Consider the following 24,395-nt stretch of genomic DNA (forward strand, 5'->3'; position numbering starts at 1 on the left):
GCCTAGTTGCCCCTGTTAACCTTTGGTTTTGCCCTAATCTTTTACACTCTGAAAACAAACAATAAACAAAGGCTTTTTGAAGTTTAAGAAGCCATGAGTTTCTAACCTAACAAATCAAGTTGGAAAAATATTTACCTGAGAAGCTGTAACTCCCTCCTAAAATTCCATTCCTTTTTTTTTTTTTGGCAAGACAATGGGGTTAAGTGACTTGCCCAAGATATAAACAGTTAAGGCTAGATTTGAATTCAGGTCCTCCTCAGTCCAGGGTCAGTGCTTTATCTATTGTGCCACCTAGCTGCCCCTAATATTCCTAATGTAAGCAATCCTAATGTGATTTCAGAATATAGTTAATTGTTCAAAAGTTAAAGTTCTTATCGACCCAGACAATATTAAGAATTTAAGTATCCCCATTCTATATAATTCTCTAGTTTTTTTAAAAATTTTTTTGCAAGGCAATGGGATCAAGTGGTTTGCCCAAGGCCACACAGCTAGGTAATTATTAAATGTCTGAGGCCAGATTTGAACTCAGGTACTCCTGACTCCAGGACCAGTGGTCTATCCACTGTGCCACCTAACTGCCCCAATTCTCTGGTTTTTAATAAAGAATAAAATTCAAATAACTGTTGAATTGTTTTCGTCAGAGAAGCAAAAGTGGAAAGATAACCATTCCATCTTAGGAATAGCATTTACAAACTATACATATCCTATCTGAAAATGTAAGAAAAAAAAAATTTTCTAGCTAAAGGTGAAAAAACCCCCCAGTAGGTATTTAGTTTGTTCAAAAATTAATTCATTTAAAAAGCATTAATACAAATAGAATTAAAATAGTACCTGCCCTTGAGGAGTTTCCAGTCTACTGGATACAATGTTACAAATATAAAATTAGAAATGAATATAATTCTTATGACTAAAGATAACCTGATAACAACTACTAGCATATACTTAGTGTCTGCTATGTGCCAGAAACTATATTTCTTTTGATTCTTATACCACCTTGAGAGGTAGATGTTATAATATCCCCTTTTTACAGCTGAGGAAACTGGGGCAAACAGATCGGTAAAATGACTTGCCCACTGTTACACAGCTAGTAAGTATCTGGGACTGGTTTTGAACCTAGGTAATCTTGATTCTAGGTCTAGTACTCTGCTCATTGTGCTACTTAGTTGTCTCAATATCACATCATGGGTCAGAGGTGATTCTTAGGTTTTGACGTACAACTACAAAGTGAATTTCAAGCTCTGCTAAATTCCACTGAGCTGGAAAGTGAGTATGTGACTGCTGATAGCTAAGCTGGTCTTTAGGGTAATAGAGCTACATACAGCCTAAATTGTAAGATTCCAATCACCTGGCTGCAGGATCTCAGCTGAATTATCCTCTCAAAGATCAGCTATCAAGTTGTAGAGAGGAAGCGGAGATCTGTATTAATGGAGAGTATCCATATAGACAAAATCATGGATTCTTTAAATTTTTAAATATATCACAATCTCACATTTTACAGTTTTAATTAGCTGACCTGTTAATGGTTTCACATCACAACTGGTATGATATCTTTACATATTTAATCTAGATTAAACCACCAATAGTTATATCAAAGTTATAAAGACTGTTTACTTTTTATTTTTAATATTTTACTTTTATAAAGCAAAGATAATTGATTTTGCATGCCACCCAAAAGGGAAATGAAGAGAACATGGTGGGTAAAATTAGGCTGAGAAATGTTACCAAAAAAAAAAATTGTACTGGCTAAATCATGAAGGATATCATCAGATAAATGTATGAACAGAACAAGAGGTGAGATGGTCACAAAGGGAGAATGAGGGATAATTAACAGAAATCCCACAGACTATACTGGAACTCATACAATGTCAAAAGAGTTAGACAAACTTTCCTGGCTCATCACAGGTTTTGGAAGATTTAAAGAAGAGAGTAGATAAGGTGTTGATAACAGGGAAAAACTAGACATGGGTTTCCCTTAGCAATATTGAAGAATGTATGACCATGATGACATCACATATCCGCTAAATGAAATGTTGATGAAAAAATATACCAGAACCAAATTTGCTTATTAAAATGCTATTGAAACCATTGAAATAGTGTAGATCTTAACAAAAGCTGAGATGAACATCCCTCATGAGATTCTTATGAGAAAAATTATTTTTTTAGTGAACAAAACAGTATTTCAGTAAAAATTCTGACAAGTCAATATGATCTAACAGATGCCAATATTCTTGCAAAGAAATGACTAAATAATCATGAATGACTTAATTTTAACAATCTGTACTAAGGTAAGGTCCCAAGATCAAGAAATGAATGATTAGACTTCCATTTGGAAAAAATAATGATGTGATTATGTACATGTATATATGTATATATGATGGATATGTTTTATACACACACATTTTTGTTCAGGCACCTTATACACCCATTTACATGCATATATCTCTATGTGTATGTATAAATATATATATATGTATACATATATATATTTTCACAGATACACTGATTTTTGTTAGGGTACTTTTCTAATTCCAAATATGTATATGTATGCACACATACATACACACACATATATAACATGAATTATATTTCTAGGGAAAAGAAAGAAAGGATTACCAGTTGGGTTAATTATTTTAAATCTCACATCAACCACTGACTTAAGAGATAAGGTGGGAGAAGAAGATTAAGGAAAAAGAGGAAAAGAGAGCTAGGCACAGATAGAAATAAAATCATTTGCCAAAAATATTCATGACTCAGATCATCAGTTTCATCTCTGGTTTATAAAATATTATAGGAAAGTCTCTTTTGTTTCAGAAAGCTTTCAAGTACAACTCAACAGGGTTTAGAAATTTTGACAAAAGAGGTTAGTTGGCAGCCTATTTAATGGTTAACTTTAAAGAAACACCTATCTGGGCATAGCAAGTGGAAGCAATCTACACAAAAATTACATTTATATAGCAAAAGAATACTTATTTAATTCTCCTTTGACAACCATATGGCTATAATAAGGATATGCCTATAAAACAACCATACCTTCCAGCAGAGAAAGCAAACTGCTTTCTGAAGTAAATAAATAGTACCCATCTGACATCAACATGAACAGAACTGACACACCATAGAAAGCTTCTAAGAGGGAATCATTAGACATCCATTCAAGAGAAGCACAGCTATAATTACTGAAAATATGCAAAACCTGAAGCAAATTGTACCTTTCCTTTCATCATAAACTCACCATGACAAAGCAGTTTTCTTTGAAAAATTAAAGGGGGAATAAGAGGTCCCCCTGCTGCCTAATTCCTGCATCTTTTGGCTCTCTATTTCTTTCCCCATGTGAACTGTATTTTGTCACTTCTCATCTACCACTTGAAATAACATATAGCAGGAGAACCATCAATAGGCTTGCAACCTGATAATTTTCCTGCAGATGGCTCTATAATCATAAGCTTACTGAATGTGTGTGTGTGTGTGTGTGTGTGTGTGGTGAAGGCATCCCTGCTCCTAAATAAATCCAGAGATTTTACTTTGTTGAAGAAACTGGCATTTGAAAAAGCTTTGGATACTAAAGTAGAAGGCCACGATACTCTCATTTTGATGGCCTTTTCATTGTTCATAAGCAATACTTTCTCTGCACTTTTGACTGGTCAGGTCAAAATTCTTCAAAATGACAAGGCTGTCATTTCAATCATCCATTGAGTAAATGACAATCTTTCATTATCTAAAGTCAGGGATCAAGTTAAGTCTCCCAACAGAAAATGCTGTGTCTGCATAGGAAAACACACACAACATACACACACACACACACACACACACACACACACACACCCTCTCTCCTTTTATATACCTGCTTTTCTCTAACCATTGGGGGCAGTGTCATTCTATCTTTTTAATTTTCTTTCCTCAGCATACCCAGGCAACTTTTTTTTCTTTTTAACTTAGAAAGCACCAGACCCCTACTTTCACAAGAAATGTGGCAGTACTAAAATACTGGCCAATTCTAATTCCATTTAAAATTTATATATTTAAAGAGAAACCAGAACTAACATCTGCATTTTAGCCTACAGCCATGAAAAAAAATCAGCAATCTGAAGTGCTGAATAACTTATACATGAAGCTATTTCTGGGGTCTGTATTATGTTTGTGTTTCAGTAAAATTCTTGCTAGTCGCTGCAATTTTTTATACTGACTACCTCTGGATAATTACACTGCGAAAGCCAACCAAAACATCCTGTCTCACATTTGTACCGATCAAGTAACAAAGAGCAAGCAGTTCATTTTAGCAGCATGTCATTGGCAAAAAGATAATATATATATATATATATATATATATATATATATATATATATATATATATATATATATATATATCATGCAGATCCTATACTTGCTTAGGATCTAGCGTAAAAAAAGGGAGCTTTCTAAAATTTCCTTCTAAAATTAAATACCACCTCCCAACAAAACACAAGAAATCTTATTTTGAAATAATTTCTGAGGGAGTTATAAAACAAATACCTAGTAACACTAAACTTCAATATTTCAATGAGTTTCTGATTTAAGTTTATAAATTCCATTTACATCATCTGTGCAACTGTCATATTTCTTCTGGAAAAAAAAAATCTTTCACAGAGGTTCTGAGATTCCAGGGCTTTCTCTTCTAGATTCTAGATCTTCTGACATCATGGAGACACTAATGAATTACCCACATTGCCCAAATGGTTAACCCTTGCTCTTGCTAACCACCTTTTTCTGGTTACCTTTCTTTCTCATAACACATTTATGTTGTTTCTCTTGTGACTCTGATAATAATAAAAAATAAAACCAAGGACCCTGCCACATAATTTTTGCTTCTATTTTAAGAAACTAAAAGCTTAATTCTAGATAATTAATTCTTGCTCAAAATTACATAGCCACCTTTCATTTAACCATAAAATGGTTCTATTTGTGCAATCCAGTTAGGTGAGAGGTATAGCCTACAAATTTCTCTGTCAATTTCAATGGCTTCTATTTTTTGCAAAAACTGTTTAACTTATAGACTGCAATTATGACATTAAAATATGATGGGATATTTAAATTTTGACTATTTTGTTTTTATGTATATAATCTGTATTAGTAGCAAGTTACTTGTGTGATTTTGAGCAAATTACTTATTGTCCTTGGTCTCAGTTTTCTTTTTCCTTTCTTAAATTTTATTTAAGGCAATGGGGTTAAGTGACTTGCCCAAGGTCACAAAGCTAGGCAATTATTAAGTGTCTGAGGACATATTTGAACTCACACCCTAGCAAATTGGTAGGTTTGGGGTCCTCCACTATTCTGTAAAAGAAAAGTAAGGTCTATAATCTGTCTTTTCATGATTTTCACTGAAGAATCTAATAAATAAATAAATAAATAGGATGCTAGGTGGATTATAACAAAGCCATCTGAAATGATTAAACTGGCAATAAAGTTTAGAGAGTAGAAAAACAGAATTTTAAAAAGGAACACAGAAAAACAATGCCATTTCCAAAGTTACTACAGGTTTGCCTTGATTAGGAAGCCATTTTAAAAAAAGATGATTAAGTGGAAACAATGTAAAGACTGACAGATTGATTTCTGTGGGGGTGGGGGGGAGGGAAGTAAGATTGGGGGAAAAATTGTAAAACTTAAAATAAATAAAATCTTTAATAAAAAAAAGATGATTAAGGCATACTGAAAAGTCTTATGTTTTATATCCGCTCAAGCAGCAGAGGTCAGGTGTCTGAACCATGAAAAGATCCAGGGACTAAATGCTAAAATTCAATAGTATCTTTCGAGAAGTGAAATCCTTTCAGGCCTAGGGAGAGCAAGATATCATCTAGTGTCAGGGGGATTGTGCCATTTCTTTTAAAGAAAATCCTTTAAGGCATAAATGGGAAATTCTAATTATAAGAGCTCATGCCCCCAATTTTATGGATTAGGAAAACTGAGGCCCAGTGACTTTCCCAAGGTCACACATGTAAAAGGAAAATCTCCCTTGTATTCTGTGACTCAAAATTTTATTCCTCCTTGATAACATGCATTCTCCTAGAATATGTAATAAATCTGTGATAGTTAAATGACCAAAATTCTCATTTAAATGTGGAAGGATCTCAGTGGCCCCTATCTCACAGGAGCCTTTAGATTTCTTAATGAAACCTGAATTTTCATCCTCTGAAAACTTTTTGCCAACACCATTCATGATGTTTATACTATGAGAGAAATTATGTAATATTATGGTTACTGAAGCAGCACTGTTTCCTTACAGGACACACACACACACACACACACACACACACACACACACACACACACACACACGTATATTTTTGAATAGCTTTGTCTGCAGAAAGAAACATAGTCTTAATCATAATATTAAGAGAGGGTGTTTTTGGCACAGTAAGCATTAGGTCTATAAAACACAAATCGGAGATTGCACTTTACTTCAAGTAGCTTACATTTTATTGGAAACAGAAGGAGAATAGGAGGTGGGGTAAAGAGAGATTAGATGTTTGCAATTTATGCAAACAAGTCAGCTATATAATTCAGGTTATTGGGTCTACTATTTTAAAAAACTGCCTGAAGTTGCACAACAAATGAAGTCCAAGAGGTATATGCTGAGTAATCAATAATTTTTATTAAAATGATAGAATTTTCTTGTAGTTTTGTGAAGATTTTGATGTTTTGAATTTAAAGTTGTAGAGACCAATCACAAGTCTAATAGACTCTATCAGTATCTGGGCTGGACCAGATTCTCAAACTACTGGAATTATTTTAACCTCAGAACTGCAGGGGAATACTGGAGTTAGCTCTAAATTTAGACATGTGCATAGCCTAAGTTTAATTGCAAAATTATCACAGCTAATTCATTTGAATTGTTTATATTGACTTGACTCAAATGTTTACCAGTGTATATGGATCTGTGGGACATTAAGATCCTACCTAATTCCCCTTATTCTTGTCAGGTAGGCAAATGATATTTAAATATAAAATAATGAAGTTCCTATTCATGCTAAAAAAATAGTGAATGTCAACCCTCTAAGTTGAAACATTGTAATATAAGGTAAATGCAAATAATGATACTAAAAGGGCTGCTATGAAAATAAACATTAGCCCACACCCCAAAGTTCGTAAGAAATGAAGGTAGGCCTAATGAAAATCAGGCAATGAACTTGAAAACAATCAGGTCTAAAAAGCCCTCCTTTTGTTTTTCTTTTAGTTTGCTTTTCCTAAGAATTGTATTTATGAGGGAGCTAAGAATGTATTTGCTTTAGGCAAACACTTGTGTTCTCTCAGTCTAGTGCTATGGGGAATAGCAGAAGTAAAGGATGGAATGTTGGGATAAACAGAGGCATCAGGAAATTAGGGTAGGGCCAGAGTGCATTCTGGAGACCAAAATAGAATTTTCAGAGTGAAATGTCTTTTGAAAATAAATACCAAAGTTGGCAATATTAGATTATATATTAAAACAAAATGCAGACATAATAAAAGTTCTTTTAAAGCACAACAACTCTGAATGGTAAACACTTTTAAATTTCTGTTTAAAATACATCCATTTAGTATAAATATGGAGAAAAATACAAAACCCCTCATAGGAGCCACACAGTAAGAGCCTTTTTCAAAGCCATGTCTCAAGGAACAACTATGATCTTATATATAAGCACATATAAGTTCTTCATATATTAGATATTATATATGTGCAATAAATGACTTTTCAAGACATACAATAAGCACAAATAAACAAAGGAAATTTTCTCCTATTATAGTAGTAACTGCAAATTTCTAGTTAGTCCAACTGTTGAAAATTGTTAACACCATGCTTAATTTGGGATGAAATTTCCAGTCAATGAGAAATCCAACCAATCCCAGGAATGAAATTCTAGTACTCTTAATTTTGAGCAACTTTTTGCCTTTATTCCTAGTTTGCAAAAATGAAAACCATGTCAGAAAAAACATCAGGGTCCCAGTGTTCCTGAACACTCCCAAAGCAGACACAAATAAGCAATGTTTACAGAATTCCACTCTACATTCCCCCCATCCAATGAAAGCTGTTCTTGTACCCTGAACCAATTCTTATCTCTGGTTTGTGAAAAATATGGGGATCAAAAACCCATTAAATGAATTGGCAAGCATTCTAAAACTCATTCTTGATCTTCCTTTCCCTTGAAAAGGATGACTATTTGGAGAGAAGATAAAATAATGACATTAACACTGGGAAGTTATATAATCACATCATTACAGACAATAGGATTAATTCACTGATTACTGTTCCTTTTGGATCTTTGACCTGCATATAGATCAAAGACTTTAATGGCTCACAGAAAATGATCAGCAAAGCTGCAGATAAAAGCTTTTTCTGAACCATAACACTTTTCAGTATTAGCAGAAACAGTATTTACTTTAATCATTCTAATAATATTTAACATTTGCAGAGTTTAAAGCTTACAAATAGTCTAAGGACAATATCTTATTTGATCCCCACTGAACGGAGAGAGGAAGCTCAGTTAGAAATTCCTTGCTCACGGTCACTTGTAAGCTCTATGAGGGCAATGGCTGTTTGTGTTCCTCCTTTCCATCTCTAGCACCTGCCACAGTGCTTGGAACTTAAGCAAGTGCTTAATATAAGCTGGTGAAATAAAGTATCACAGTTAGAATGTGAATCTAGACATTTCCAGAATTTGAATCTGGGACTGTTGGTACTTAGGTTGAATTACCTGATGACATATTACTTCATCATCAAGAATAAGACAATAAAGTAGGTAGAAGCAAGGTTAGATGATTTAATTTACTTCATCCACACATGGATGCATGCCAAACAAAATTCTTATACTTGTCAAAGTAACTATACCAAATTCAAGAGTAATAGATGGGAATAATAATAAAGAAATATATCAATCTCTTTTGGCACTTCTGGTCAACGTTAGAAGTTTTATTAACTTACTATAAATATCCCATGTTTCAGTGTCCTTAAATTTACCTCTTTGGTGTTATGGTATTCAAGAAGGAAGGACAAATAACAAAACAACAAGTTGGGGTAATGGCATAAAAAGCAAGTGAATTGGATTTGACTGAGAGGGGGCGTTCTAAGTCAACAGTCTCACTCTCTCCTCCGGAGCCATCAGGATGATTGGAGATGGCCCTGGATGTTAGGCAGTTGGGGTTAAGTAACCTGCCCAAGGTCACAGAGATAGTGAATGTCAAGTGTCTGAGGTGGGATTTGAAATCAAATCCTCCAACATGTGTGCTCTATCCATTAATCACTTTTATATAGTAATCTTTTTCTATTAATAACAATAATGCTGGACAAAAGGAATTTAAGTTTTTTATGACACCACTGTTATTTCTGAATATCCCCATCTCCTTTCCCTATCCAACCAAAATGATCCACTTCTTATGACAAAAATAAAAATGGGAAGGTAGAAAGATAGCAGGTCAGTAAAGCTGACAAACAAATTCACTCACAGTATCTGAAATATTCCATACTCATTGTCCCTAACATCTGCAAAGAAGAGTTTGATTTTCTTATCTCTTCTTCAGGGACAAGCTTGGAGCATAGCATTCTAATGAGTTCTCTTCAATAAATTTTCTAAAATGGCCAGCATAACCCTTTAATGACTCAAGTTTTTCTTTTCCAGCAGCCCAGATGGTTTTTGGTCACTTTTCTGCTTGGAAAGTACTCAGCTGTGGAGACCCTCAGAATCCAGTACTTTTAGTGTTTCTGTTTAATATGCACATTAAAAAAAAAGCTACTGGATCATTAGACATTGTCTAGTGGTCTTTATTGTCACCATTATACAAAGCAAAGAGTTACCAAACTTATAATCACCCATGGTATTTGAAATTACCAAGGAGTATCACAAAATTACAAATTCACAAGAAAATATATTTTTAGCTTGCATTAATAAAAACAGTCAAAAAGCCAACCTCCAAATACCTATTAGAAAGAGGACAGTGTCATCTAGAAAGGATGAAAGTCATTGACTTTCTAAGTTGTTTAAGTCCATGTTCCTTTTTTTTTGCAAGGCAGTGGGGTTAAGTGGCTTGCCCAAGTCCACACAGCTAGGTAATTATTAAGTGACTGAGGCCAGATTTGAACTCAGGTACTCCTGACTCTAGGGCCAGTGCTCTGTCTACCACATCACCACACCACCCCTGAGTAACTACAATATCAATAGAATATATAAGTGAAAAAGACAGAGTCAAAACAAAGTGCTTTGAATGAGTTTAGAGGAGGAAGATATTGCTCACAGCTAGAATGGTACAGGGAACACTACTTGAAAAAGTGGCATTTGAAGGTGAAGATAAGGATTTCAATAGGCGGAGATAGATGGGGGAATACACTAAAAGGTATATTCAGAAACTAGGATTTTACCTCTTGGCCACTAAAATTTAGAGGAAAACTGGTTGTACTTTGAGTTTATTATCTAATTAATAAGGATAATTAATTGAGGACCTCAGGATGAAATACATACTTCTGCTAATACTGTTTTTTTGTTTTTAGGTTTTTTTCGAGGTAAATGGTGTTAAGTGGCTTGCTCAAGACCACACAGCTAGGTAATTATCAAGTGTCTGAGGCCAGATTTGAACTCAGGTACTCCGGGATTCAAGGGCCGGTGCTCCATCCACTGCGCCACCTAGCTGCCCCTGCTAATGCTGTTCTAATATAGTCTAGTCAACAATAATACATTTACCTCAAGAAACAAAATGGTATTAATTTTAAACTCTTGTGTACTAGAGAAAGTACTAAAATTAAAGTCAAGAGATCTAGATCCTGTTCAAAACTTTGGGCGAGTCACTTAACCTCAACGATCTCAATGATCCTGTTTACTCATCTGTAAAATGGAGATACCAACTGCTTTCCATTCTTCACAGGACAATTTGTAAGTCATCAAGTATATGCAAGCTATTGTTAGCTCTCATAGAACCAAACATATAAGTGTCACAATTTATTGAAATTAAATTATTGCTGATAAAAAAAAGAATAACTAGTTGAAATAGTAAACTACCAGATGGTATCTTCTATCCCTAAGGCTAGGGATTCAGGTAAACTCTTCCCCTAGTTCTACTCTTTTCCTTTTCCCCTTTTCTTCACTTCCCTTCTTCCTTCCTTTCTTCTCTCTATGGCTTCTGGGTGTCTCAGGTGTCCACCAGGAACACAACTGAATTACTGGGATGCTTTGTACCATATACAATAGGTACAAAAATTGTCATAGCTTTTGGCATAGGGAATGAATAAGCAAAATCAAAGATACTAAAAAATGATGAAATTTGTTAGAACAGAAAGTGTAATCCAATTTGCTGAATGGGGAGAGGTATTTGAAGAAGAATAGTAAGAGATAACTCTGGAAAGGATCTTTAGTACTAGATTACAGAAAGCTTTATAAAACTGAAGAAAGCATCTGGATTTTATTTGTCAGGCAGAAGGGATTCCTTGAAGATTTTCAAGTAGAAAAGCAATAAGATTAGAGCTGTGATTTATGTGAACTATTCCAACAGTGTATAGGATAGAGTGAAAGTTGGAAAGAAGTGGACTATTCTGGATGTAGAATCAATAAGTCTTGGCAAATAATTGGATATGGAAGGAATTCAATATGATACTGCAGCTTTAAATTTTGTCTCTAGAAAAGTAATGATGAAAGTAGATCAAAAATGCTTTAAAACTTAAAAAAATATCTATACATAACATTATCTCTTTTGAAGCTCATAATAATCCAATCAGGTAAGCATATTAGATATTCTCATTTTCACTGACAAGGAAACTGAGGCTTAGAGAGGTTAAAATGACTTGTCCATGGGTCAAAAGCAGGATTCAAAGTCAGGCATTTTCTCATGCACTGTACAATTCAGTCAAAGTGACCTTTGTGCTTCTCTCTGAATACATTTCATTTCCTTTCTCCATGCCTTTTCTCTTTCTTTCTTTCTTTCTTTCTTTCTTTCTTTCTTTCTTTCTTTCTTTCTTTCTTTCTTTCTTTCTTTCCTTTTCTTTCTTTAACTTCAGCTCTTGGAACATCTAACACCCTTCAAAACTCAGTTCAAATACCACCTTCTCTAATTGATATTTCCAGATTTTCTTCTTATCAGTTCACTCTTAAAATATCATGAATTAACTTTTTAAAAAAATATATTATGTGAATTCTAAAAGACTTGTGATGGAAAATAAGATCCATATCCAGAGAAGGAACTACAGAATTTAAATGCACACCAAAGTGTATTATTTTCAATTTTTAAAAGTTGTCTAATTTTTTCTCCATTTTGATTTCATTCTTCTTTCACAAGATGAATATGGAGTTATGTTTAACATAGTTATACATGAATAACCTATTTTTAGATTACTTTTTGGAAAGGGAAGGGGAAAGAAAGGGAGAATGGGAGAAAAATGTGAAACTCAAAACACTGCAAAAAAATGATTGTTGAAAAACCACTGTTGTATATAGACGGACAAATAAATAAATAAATTACTTTTTTTTAAAAAAGAAAAAAGAAATATGAGAGGATTGACTTTGGAAAAGCCTACAATGACTGGAATTAACTGATGCTGAGTGAAATGAGTAGAATAAGGAAAACATTGTAAATATTAACAGCAGCACTGTTATATGATCAACTATGATGGACTCAGTTCTTGTCCGTAGTTCAGTGATTAAGAACAATCCTGAGAGACTTATGGAAAATGCCATCCACATAAAGAGAAAAAAACTGTGAAATCTAAATGCAGAGGAAAACATACTATGTTCACTTTTAAAAACTTCTTTTATGTTGTTTTACCTCTTATGAGCTTTATCCCCCTCTAAGTTCTAATTTATCTTCCATAACATGCCTAATATAGGAAGGAAGAGGGAAGAGAGGTTGGTAGAAAAATGTTGAATTCAAAAGCTTGCAAAAGGATGAATGTTGAAAATTGTCTCTACATGTAACTGGAAAAAATAAAGAAGGGATAAAAGCGAAAAAAATTATGTGTTTATTTATGTATGTTTCCCCTCACCAGAAAAGTATTTAGTCTTTTATATTTCTATACATAGCACAATATCCAGTAAACAGTAGGCATATAATACATGCTCCTTATCATTGTTCTTTCCACCCTAATTTTTTTTGTTTTTGTTTTTTGCAAGGCAAGGGGTATAAGTGACTTGCCAAGGTCACACAGAAGTGTCTGATATTTGAACTCAGGTCCTCCTGATTCCAGGGCTGGTGCTCTATCCACTGCGCCACCTAGTTGCCCCTACCCTATCACTTTAATGCAAAATTAGGAGGTACAGGTTTTTTTTGGAAAATGCTTAATTCAGTTTTGACCACACTGAACATAAATGTACTTTATGGGCCACACGGGTGTTGACAATTAGAACACAGTTGAAAATGGGGACATGGAAGTATTTGGGAAAACAGCAGGGTATAGTGATACACACTTTGTAGTCCTTTGCATAGAAGTGATTATTGAAGCTCTGGGAGTCAATGAGACCACCAAAGAAAAGAGCATATTGAGAAAAAGTTAAAAAAAAAAAGATAGACTATCATGGATACCAACTCAGAGTAAGCAGAAAGACAACGAGGAGTCACTAAAAGAGTCCTCTACAACCAACAGAAGTAAAGATAACAAAATTGAGGCATCAGAAGGGAGAGAAAGAGCTGACAGAAAATGAAAAAGATTTGACAGAGCTATGTAGCAAAAAATTAATTTACTGAATTGGAAGGGGTTATTTTCTTTTAAAAGCTTTTTTTGGGGAGGAAGATGAGTGCTTTCTATATGTTTGACACAGAAAAGGCACTAAATAAAAAAAAGAAAAAAGTCTTTCCTTGTTTAATTATAATATTGTTGGTTTCTTCTGTTCCAGTTTTTTCTTGCTTCTCAAAATAAAGCAAAAATCAAGAGATGCCAAGTTTCCAAGATTGCAGATCCATTTAAAATAAAAAGGAATGAGGGAAGTAAATTAATTACAGAATTATGGAGTCAAAAGGGTCCTCAGAAGTCATCTTCTTCAATTCATAGAGAAATAGGAATATTTAAAACATGAGAAATCCACTACACCTCCTGGGGCAACCCATTTCAATTTTGGATAGTTCTAATTATTGTGAAGGTTCCTCTCAAATCCAGTCTAAATTTGCCTTTCTGCAGATTTTCCTGATTGTTTCTATATCTGCTTTCTGGGGCCAAGAAGAACAAGACACTGCTTTTTTTTTTAAAGTTTTTTTTGCAAGGCAATGGGGTTAAGTGACTTCCCCAGGGCCCCACAGTTAGGTAATTTAAGTGTCTGAGGTGGGATTTGAACTCAGGTACTCCTGACTCTCCAGGGCTCGTGCTCTATCCACTGCACCACTTAGCCGCCCAAGACACTGCTTTTTATGCCAGCCCTTTAAAAACTTGAAAACATAAAATGTTTCTTCTAGTTTTCATAGTCTAAGGTCAACAGTTCATTCTCATACTAATGTTTTACAATCTTAAAAATTTGTTGAAGATCCCTTTACAATCTTAAAAACTACTGAGAGTGGCGGCTAGGTGGTGCAATGGATAGAGCACGGGCCCTGGAGTCAGGAGTACCTGAGTTCAAATCCCACCTCAGACACTTAATAATTACCTAGCTGTGTGGCCTTGGGCAAGCCACTTAACCCCATTTGCCTTGCAAAAACTTAAACAAAACAAAACAAAAACAACTAAAAAGCCCCCCACAAAACTATTGAGAATACCAAAGAACTTTTGTTATAGTGGGTCCTATCAATATTAACCATATTAGAAATTAAAACACATGAAAAATATATATCAATTCATTTAAATAATATTACAATCTTATTACATGTAATATTTGCTAATTGAAAATAATTCTACTTTCTCTCAAAAAATGATTAAGAAGCATGGTGTGGTTTTGTACAAATCTCTTTAATATCTAGCTTAATAGAAGACAGCTGAACTCTACCATCTGATTCTGTATTCAATATGTTATGATATAGTTTTGGTTGAAGCATACAAAGATGATCTGGCCTCACAGAGTACTTATGTACTTGAAAAAGAGATGAGTATTTTAATAGGCAAATAACATCACAGCATTATTTTGGACCAGGTTTGACCTTATAGACACCCTGAAATGGTCTCAGGAACTCCTAGGAATCTGAGTACCACAAGGAAAACTCCTGGTCTAGGATAATTATTGTTTATTTCTTCAGTTATCTTTGTATTGAATGATAATGCCCTAAATGAATTCAAGAGAGGCAGTACAGTGGATAGAGAAATGGCCTTGGAATCAGGAAAACCTGGGTTCAAGACTCTCCTCTGACACATCATAATTGTTTTATCTGGGCAAATCACTCAATCCCAGTCCACATGGGTCATATAGGACCATACACAAGAATCTAGAAGAGGTCTTACCAGCCCTCAGTGTAACAAGATTATTCCCTCATTTCTCAGGGCATAACCTCCATTAATACTGAATTCTCCTTTTTCTTTTTGGTCTTTTCATGTGAACTGTTGTCTAACCACTTCACCCAATTTTTTTAAACTTTTTTTTTTTTTAACATTAATAGGGCAGGAAAGTGGTGCAATGGATAGAACATCAAGACTGGCTTTAGGAAGATGAGTTTAAATGTGGACTCAGACATTTATTAGGTAGCTGTGAGACCCAATGCAAGTCACTTGACCTGTTTGCTTCAGTTTCCTCATCTGTAAAATGGAAATAATAGCATCTAATTCAGAGAGGATCAAATGTAAATAATTTAGCACACTTTATCATCATCCTTGTCCTCATCCTCATCTTTTAAACTTCAGGACAGATTTATTGAGTTCTTTTTGGATCCCAACTCTTTCCCCAAAGTATTAGCTCCTGGTTTCAAAAAAACAAAACAAAATATCTGAGTAATATTGGCCAGTATTATGCATTTTAATCACTACAGTTCTTATCTGAGGATAAATTAGCAAATGTCTAGTTCCTGCCAGAAAAAATCATGTATTAAATGCCAATTTAGTCTTTATTTTATACTTAGATGATTTTGCTAGCAAATCAAATTTATATATATATATATATTTACATATTCCTAAATGAGTTATCCTAAAGTGATTTTTTTTAAATTTATAAAGTCTCATATTCACAGTAGGTAGTGTATAGATTTTCATTTTCTTCTTAATTACTGTTTTTTTTCCCCCATCTTCTTCTCTATTTCATAGCTGGTGAGCTGGGTGAGTAGGAGGAAAAAAACAACTAAGCATCAATGGAATTCATCCCTCTAATAAGCTTAAAATTTCTATACATTTTATATCTTTACACAGAAAAAAATCAGATACAGATGAAAACCAGCTGGTTTTTATTGAAAGAATAAAGGATGGAGTTAGTATTGAGAGAAGAGAGGAAGTATGTTAATGGAAGGTAGAGGACCAACAAAAATCAAAGGGAAGTAATGCCTTATATGAATTCAAGAGAGGCAGTACAGTGCATAGAGAAATGGCCTTGGAATCAGGAAAACCTGGGTTCAAGACTCTCCTCTGACACATCATAATTGTTTTATCTGGGCAAATCACTCAACCTATCAGTCACCAATAAATTCTGTATGTACATAAGTTTTCAGAGCTGTGCTTATTTCTTTTGGCAGAAAGCATCTCTTCACTGAAAATTCTGCATGTAATAAAATCACAGATATAATCTCAAAAAAAAAAAAAAACCCAAATCCAAAACAACAAAAAACCCAATTACTAGTAAAAACATTTTTATTAGCTGCCCATTGTGCTAAGAGCTAGGGATGCAAAATCCTTGCCCTTAGGAAGCTCATAATCTAAGTAAAGGTATGGTTCGCTATTTATCCATGAATAGATTTACACACACACTTATTAGATGTGTCTTTTGGAGCACATTAGAGAAGAGACATCAAACTAACCAGCAAAACTTCCAAGGGTAGCCCGAACCAAATTAAAATGGAATAGGGAAATGTTTAACAGAATAAATGAAAATATAGTAAGACAGCTAATGTTAATGTATGCTTTTCCAAGTCAGTATGTAGCCTGCAGAGATCCATTTCTACTTTAATTTGACATCACTGCATTAAAACTTTATCTGATACGAAAGTTTCCTATACTGGTCTACTCTATTTTATAATCAGGACAGTTTAATATGTTTTCCCAGTGGCCTTTTCAGTAGATTTCCAAAAGCTCTAGTTAGTTGGAATGTAAGCTGCTTGAAGGCAGGGACATTTTTATCTTTATATCTCTAACTTCTATTAGTACCATGCATATCATAAGGTCTTAAAAAATCTTTTTAAAATTGAACTGATAAGATAACACATGAGGAAGTACACGCTGGCCAATTTAGGTTAATAAAGTTACATAAAACCAAACTCTTGCTACAGGGACTGCTTAAAACATAAATTATTTTTTTCTATTATAATATAAAGTTCCCAGAAATGGAATTGAGATGCTTATGGTACAAGATGAGTCATCCTCATAAGCCTCAGGACAAGCTTTCCTGTCAATGTCACCCTTTCTGATTGCTTTTAGTTATTACACCTGGTCAGAAAAACCTGTTTATTCAAATTTCATGTCTACTGGAGAGACAAGGAGAGGGCATAAGGCTTGAGCACACCACCTGCTGGTCAAGGGGAAGGAAAGTCTACTCCATAGCTCCTTGCTTTACCATGGAAGTCTGGCATCAGAGAACTAGGTTTCTAAAATGCCTCTGTCAGCTGATTACCATATATGTGACTGTGGTCAAGTCATTTCACCTTTCCTGACCTCAGTTTTCTAAAATATAAAATAAATGGGCTGAACTAGAAAGCTTCTGAGGTATTTTGGCTCTAGATCTAAGATCATCTTATTCTATGTTGAGCAGAAGCAGTATTAGTTTTGATTAAATGACTTCCAGACATAAAAACAAGCATCAAACAAAAAGTACTGAGGACTTGCAAGGTCTTCCCTCCTCTGATGTTATTCCACAGGGACCCATAATGGAGCTTCATTATATAGGGTAATTAAGAAAAATGACCCCTTTGGAACTGTTCACAAGTCTGACAACAATCTCATCAGTGATTTATGACTATAAATTAGATTATGAGCTCCATGAGGGCAAAGACTTTGCCTTATTCATTCTTTCTGAATAGAACAGAACTACATACATACATTCATACATACATACATAACTATACACACACACACACATATATATCTATATATCTATATCTATATTTTTAATTTTTTACAAAGCAATGGGGTTAAGTGGCTTGCCCAAGGCCACACAGCTAGGTAATTGTAAGTGTCTTAGGTCGCACTTGAACTCAAGTCCTCCTGCTTCCAAGGCCAGTGCTCTATCCACTGCACCACCTATATGTTCAATAAACATTGTTAAATTTGGATGAAGACTGAATGGTATTTGGGATTATGTATCTAGATATTTTTGTGTGTCCACTTAAGAGGCAAAAAAATGTTATATCACTCTATATATTAAACAGACAATTTAATGACCACCTGATATGATGCAACTTGTTGCAATAATAAAGACTGGTGAAGTTCAGATCCTAATATGCATTTTATTACTTGTATGACTTTTGGCAACCCACTTAACATCACTGAATCTTGTTTATACTATTTGGCAAATGGGAGTCATACTAATATTATCTATTTTACAGGGTTATTTTAAGGATCAAATGAGATAAAAGTATGCAAACTATATATTTTTTTTAGGTTTTTGCAAGGCAAATGGGGTTAAGTGGCTTGCCCAAGGCCACACAGCTAGGTAATTATTAAGTGTCTGAGGCCACATTTGAACTTAGGTACACCTGACTCCAGGGCCGGTGCTCTATCCACTGTGCCACCTAGCCGCCCCTACAAACTATTTCTTAAAACTTAAAGGGTGTCATAAATTTTAGCTGTCATCAATAAATAAAATTATTTTATAATTTCGTAACACAATATATAATAACAGCAGCAGCATAAGAAACAAGTTAGTCCTGGGACAGCTAGGTGGTGCAAGTAGATAGAGCAACAATCCTGGGATCAGGAGGATTGAGTTCAAATCCAGTCTCAGATACTTGATGCTTATTATCTGTGTGAACTTGGGTATGTCACTTACCCCACCAAAAAAAAATAAATGGCAATGTTTGTTGCAAAAGTTGTCACAAAGTTAAAAATAGCTGTCATAAAGTTAAAAAAAAGACAACTCTTATTACAATTCCTCTAATTATTTACAATTTAAAAAACTGACATATTTATTAAAAATCTACATTTGTCATTATTCTTGCTTTTATGTCTGCTTTTATTTTTTTTTAATTTAGATTAAACCACTTCTTTTTCATAAACATACCTGTGGATTTCCAAAAATATTGAGACTTCAGAAATATGGTTTTATTCAAAAATTTTAATTTCCAATTTGGGAAAATATAGCCACCATTTAGTGATCTTGAAAAATCTGTTTACACACTAATATATTTCAAAAATTGTTTGAGTCTATTTGTCAATCTCTGCAATATACAATGTTAAAATGTGTAGGCTTAAAATCAATACAATCTGACTTACTAGCATAATATACTGCAAAACAATTACTCTAGGGTCTAGTTTGCTTGGTACTATGATCTTTATATCAGTATCAAAGTTTAGGGAAAAAAAAAGTAGGCACTTTTCCTTCCACTTTCCTTCCTTCCTCTTCCTCCGCCTCCTCCATCTTACCTCTCAGAAACCATATGCAATAACGAAAAATATTTTCAAGTACTGAGTAATGACTGCTATTATTACTAGGAACATATGGATCACTGATGACACCCAGTGTCTATAATCTAACTACACTCTTCTTCAATGCACATACACACATACATACATATTTTTCTGTTTTGGCTTCTTAAAATATGAAAAAACAAAGTAAGCAGTCATTAAAAACATAATATTTATTTAAATGAATGCTAGAATGAATTTTCCATTTACAAATATGATCTCTCTACCTAGATAGTCCTACTAAATATTAATATGTAATTTAACTTTTATTAGTCTCATAAAATCCTAGTAATAAATTACATGAAAATGGTACTGTTCCATGTTTTAGCAGCTCTGTCATTTTTAATATAATTTCTGTTAATCTAGCAGAAATCACTGGTTATACTGTAAAGCCACCCACCCCTGCATAAGCACACAACTGTTAAAATGTAAATTGCCTAACTATTTTTAGCTGCTGCTGGAAAAAAAAAGCTGTCCTCGGGAATAATGATTTGAGGTATTGTGTTCATTTTGTTTATCAAGCAGCTATTCAGCCTCTAGTGGGGCCCAAGTGCTTAGGCAAGCAAAAGCTTTTTAAGAATGCCTGCAGCTGCAATCCAGCCTTCCAGGTAGGCTGCAGGTTCAGAGCACAGCTGCCCCAGGCTGCATCAACTCCGATCCATCTGGAACCCACTTTCAAAGATGATTTCAAATTCAAGTTTTTGGGTATTGGACAAAGGATGGTGGTGGTGAGGTGAATGGAACCCAATAACTTTAAGGAAAAAAAAAGAAAGATACCATCTCAACTTGGGTCTTAATACATAATAAAAAGATCAGACCTATTTTGCTCTTTCTATGGGACTCCTTGCTAAGCCGGATGTTGCATTTATACCTCGATGAGTTATGACTCATCCGGCGGCACCTGCGCCCATGTGTTAAGTACTGCCAAATAAAAAGCCCACCATCCATTTACACAACAAAGAGATGTACCCCACAAGGAAACACAGCGCCTTAAATCTCCCCTCCCCTCCATTTGTTCTAAGCAAGGAGGGGTGGAAAAATCATTCATTACACAAGAGATTTTTAAATCTTACATGAATTTACAATGTGGATTCATTTATAAACAATTTTGTTTCTTTAAAGAATAAAGCATATCAAGTAGTACAACACCCTTATAGAGCACAAGATTATCACAGCCATTAATGATTTTTCCACCAAACCTTTCCAACCTTTTTTCATCAAAGCCCGAAATTCTCAAAGGATACATTTTTGAGCAAAGAGGGATCAACAAACTAGTTGCTTGAAAGCTTTCCTGATGCTAGGCTGAAGTTAGGGAAGGCTTAATGAAGGCTTTAAAATCCACTAGGGCTTCACAATGAACATCTGACTTGGTGATTTATGCATATTAATAACCTCAGTCCTACAGAGGCAAGCTGAGCTGAACATGTCCTACGAATCTTAATGTCTTCAGCTCCATTGGGATTATTACAAATGTAAATTTCTAAGATTCTCAGCTATTAATCTCTGTCTGTCCTCCTGTTCAGCAACATAATGACTAATTAAACATCAAAAGACCTGTACAGGAGATCTTCTTTGACAGCTACCGGTCTAGCTTTCTTCCCAAGAGGCAAATTCAAATGACAGGGACACGGGCTAAGAGCATATGAGCAAGCTACAAATCACCGCAGTGAAAGCTAAAAACTAAACATCAGATGTGGAGTTGGACCTAATAAACCTGCTCAAGGATTCAGTTAGGCTATTGACAATCACCACACAAAAAGCATTCCTCACGACCACAACTTCACTTATTCTCCCAAGGAGGAAGACAATCTGTTACCACCAATTTAAACACAGGTACTTACAGAAGAAGGCAAACCAGGGGGCACCTTTCTGACTTTCTTTGCCTGCAAAGGATCTGTATGTGGAAGAAAACACCCGTCATCAGCACATTATATCAGACATAGAGAAAAAACAAGCAGTGTTCGGTTCTACAACAAAGCAACACAAGATTCTTTATGGTGCACATCTTGTTTTTCAACTCCCCCCCCCCCCCCCGGGCTAATCATTTAGCCAACTGTTCCTAGCTTTCTGGCTCTAAATAGGGCAATGTGAGGGGCACCCTGATTTAAACTGGTACCACGTGGGATTGCAACAAATCTCGTGGGCAGGCACGAAGCCTCAGAAAAAGAATACTATAAATAAATGTGTGCACTAAAAGCATATGATGCAACAGGTTAAGAATGGAACTAAGAGCCATGTCCTTGTGTGTTTGGTATGAGCTCAAGAACTGTAGTATCAGAAGTAATAAGGGTAGGACCAAGTGTTGTGCTCTTCTCTCTCTCTCCAATAACTGACAGCATTTTTCATATAACATGTATTCAATAAATATTTCTTTAAGTCAATGATGGCAAATTTATTAATTAAAAAATATACCCTGAGATCTGGGAGGGGTCAAATTCACATTTGCATTCATACTACATAAAAATCAGACTGTAGGTACTTCTTAAGTTAGGGATTTTCAACTGGGTCTTCATAGACTAGAGTTTATGAATAGATTTCAGGGGATTTGTGAATTTGAAGGGGAAAAATTATATATCTATAGCTATATTGATATCTTAATCAATCTATCAGTCTGTCTATATTTACAATAATTTGTAAATGCAACCTTTCTTTCTTTTTCTTTCTCTCTCTCTCTTTCTTCCTTTTCTTTCCAATAATCTCTAACTGAAACTTTTTTTCTTTCTATCTTTACAATCTCTAACTGAAATTCCTTCCTTCCTTTCTTTTTCTCTTTCCTTTCCTTCCCACCTTCCTCCCTTCCTTCCATCTATCTTTACAATAACCTCTAACTGAATCATAACATTTCCTTCAATTATTTAAAAAACCTTAATATGAAAAAGGGGGAGGGGTCCATTGGTTTCACCAGAATGTCAAAAGGATTCATGACACAAAAGAAGTTAATTCCTCTTGGTTTAAGGGGAAGATAGCATATATAAAGTAAAGGAAAACAAAAAAATGATATTTAAAACAAAAGCTAATGAATGGTCACTGCTTTAAATAGACTATTTTAGTACAAATAAAATAAAGCAGCTTTTGAATTCAGTCAAATTCAGGAAGTAGGGGGCAAGGAGATACAGTGTTCAAATTAAATATACAAAGGGAAATATATGATAAATGAAAAGTTTAGCTTATATTAGGAATACTAAGTTATAATATTTAAAAATAATATTAAAGAAATAAAAAAATTAGGGCTATCTTGATACTGTTTATGACATTTATCTAATAAGGACAGCCAGATTGATACCTCAGAATATTGATTATAGCATAGAGGAAAGCTTATGGTAAGCAAAAAAAAAAAAATGAAAAGTCATATATAAAAAAATCCCCTTAAAGAATGGGTATTCAAAACTTCAGTAGCATATGTCACACATTTTGGCATTAGATGTTTACAATTAATGCAAAGAAGAGTCAACTTAAAATAGAAATAACATTTCTGATGAACAAAAAATAATATCTATGTGAAAAGGGAAGTATTTTTCACATGTCTATTCCTCCTCCTCTAAATTGACATTTCTCTCTTTTTTAGATTTAACTATTATATTTAGCATTTAAAAACCTAACACTTAAGTTTTTTTCTTTTACAATATGGGTAAAAACAATAAGCATATTCTTTCAAATCCTGTTAATCAAAACAAGGTCTAGACAGCACAAAGGACAAAACTATCTAAGTTTTTTAGAAAATGAAATTATGGAAATATCTTCATAAACAACCATGGCGTTTTTCTATGCCATAAAAGGCACAGTATAACAACAAGACATTTAGATTTGTGTTGGGAATTCTCTTCAATGAATTAACTTTCCCAAGAGTCTTAAAAGCTTTTAAAAAATCAGCTTTTTAAGTAGTATGTAGAAATTTTAAAACCAAGAAGAAAAAAAAAACACCTTCATTAGCATCTCTGTCCGTTTCCCAAGAGGCAGCCTGTATTTCCTTAAAACAGAATGTGCCAAAGATAAACAACATCTGGCACACTCTTTATTTCTGAAACTTAAAGGCAAAATCTTTGTCCTTTGTGGGGTTTTACTAGAACTCAATGTTCTCAACTCTTCACTACCAAGAGAGTGTCCCTTGAGCAAAAGTCACACTCTTTCTACTAAGAATGTCAATTAGATATCACTACTATTTAGGCTGGAGTCTATGACAGTGATTAGTGGGAGCAGAGACCACTATAGCTCAAGTCAGTTCAACTTTGACATGCTAAAAAGTATCTATTTTACTTGAATTCTTCACTCAGCTAGCAGCATTTCAACTTTTCTGTGAAGAACTTTTTCTTTTTTCTTTTTTTCATCCTTAGCTGTCACTGGTTAACATTATAATATTTACTTAATCTGTATTGTCATATTCTGTCCAAAAATTCTGCTCAAAACTGTTATAAGTTATGGGACAATTTGCAGAGAGTCCATTTTCCAGGACATTTAAACATCTGTATGAATGAATGAAGACACTCTTTCATTTTTTCTCTTTGTATGTTTCAGCACCAAACTCATTTATTGGTGATCTGAATTATAAAAATTCAATGTAGTGAAAGTCCTGCTGAGGTTGAAGATAAATACAATGAAGAATGCCACTTCTCTGCCTAGTAAGTGGCCTATACTATGAAGAATCTATTTCTGGGCAGTAAGACCATCTCACTTAAGACTTGTAGAACAGCAGCATGGTGCAGATAGGGAATCAAATATGCAGTCAGAAAGATTTTAGGTTCATGTC

At 34.3% G+C, this 24,395-nt stretch overlaps 1 protein-coding gene across 5 annotated transcripts in view; it reads right to left on the reverse strand.

Moving 5' to 3' along the window:
• The window catches only part of TCF12 (transcription factor 12), a 404,997-nt gene that overhangs the window by 63,293 nt on the left and 317,309 nt on the right, over window positions 1-24,395 (reverse strand). For all 5 annotated transcript variants that reach the window (XM_074234589.1, XM_074234588.1, XM_074234591.1 and 2 more), the window contains one exon: window positions 21,493-21,545. In XM_074234589.1, the coding sequence (XP_074090690.1) occupies window positions 21,493-21,545 (53 nt within the window). The remainder of the gene's footprint in view (window positions 1-21,492; window positions 21,546-24,395) is intronic.

This window comes from Macrotis lagotis, chromosome 4 (assembly GCF_037893015.1).
Source record: "Macrotis lagotis isolate mMagLag1 chromosome 4, bilby.v1.9.chrom.fasta, whole genome shotgun sequence".
Classification (NCBI taxonomy): Eukaryota; Metazoa; Chordata; class Mammalia; order Peramelemorphia; family Peramelidae; genus Macrotis; species Macrotis lagotis.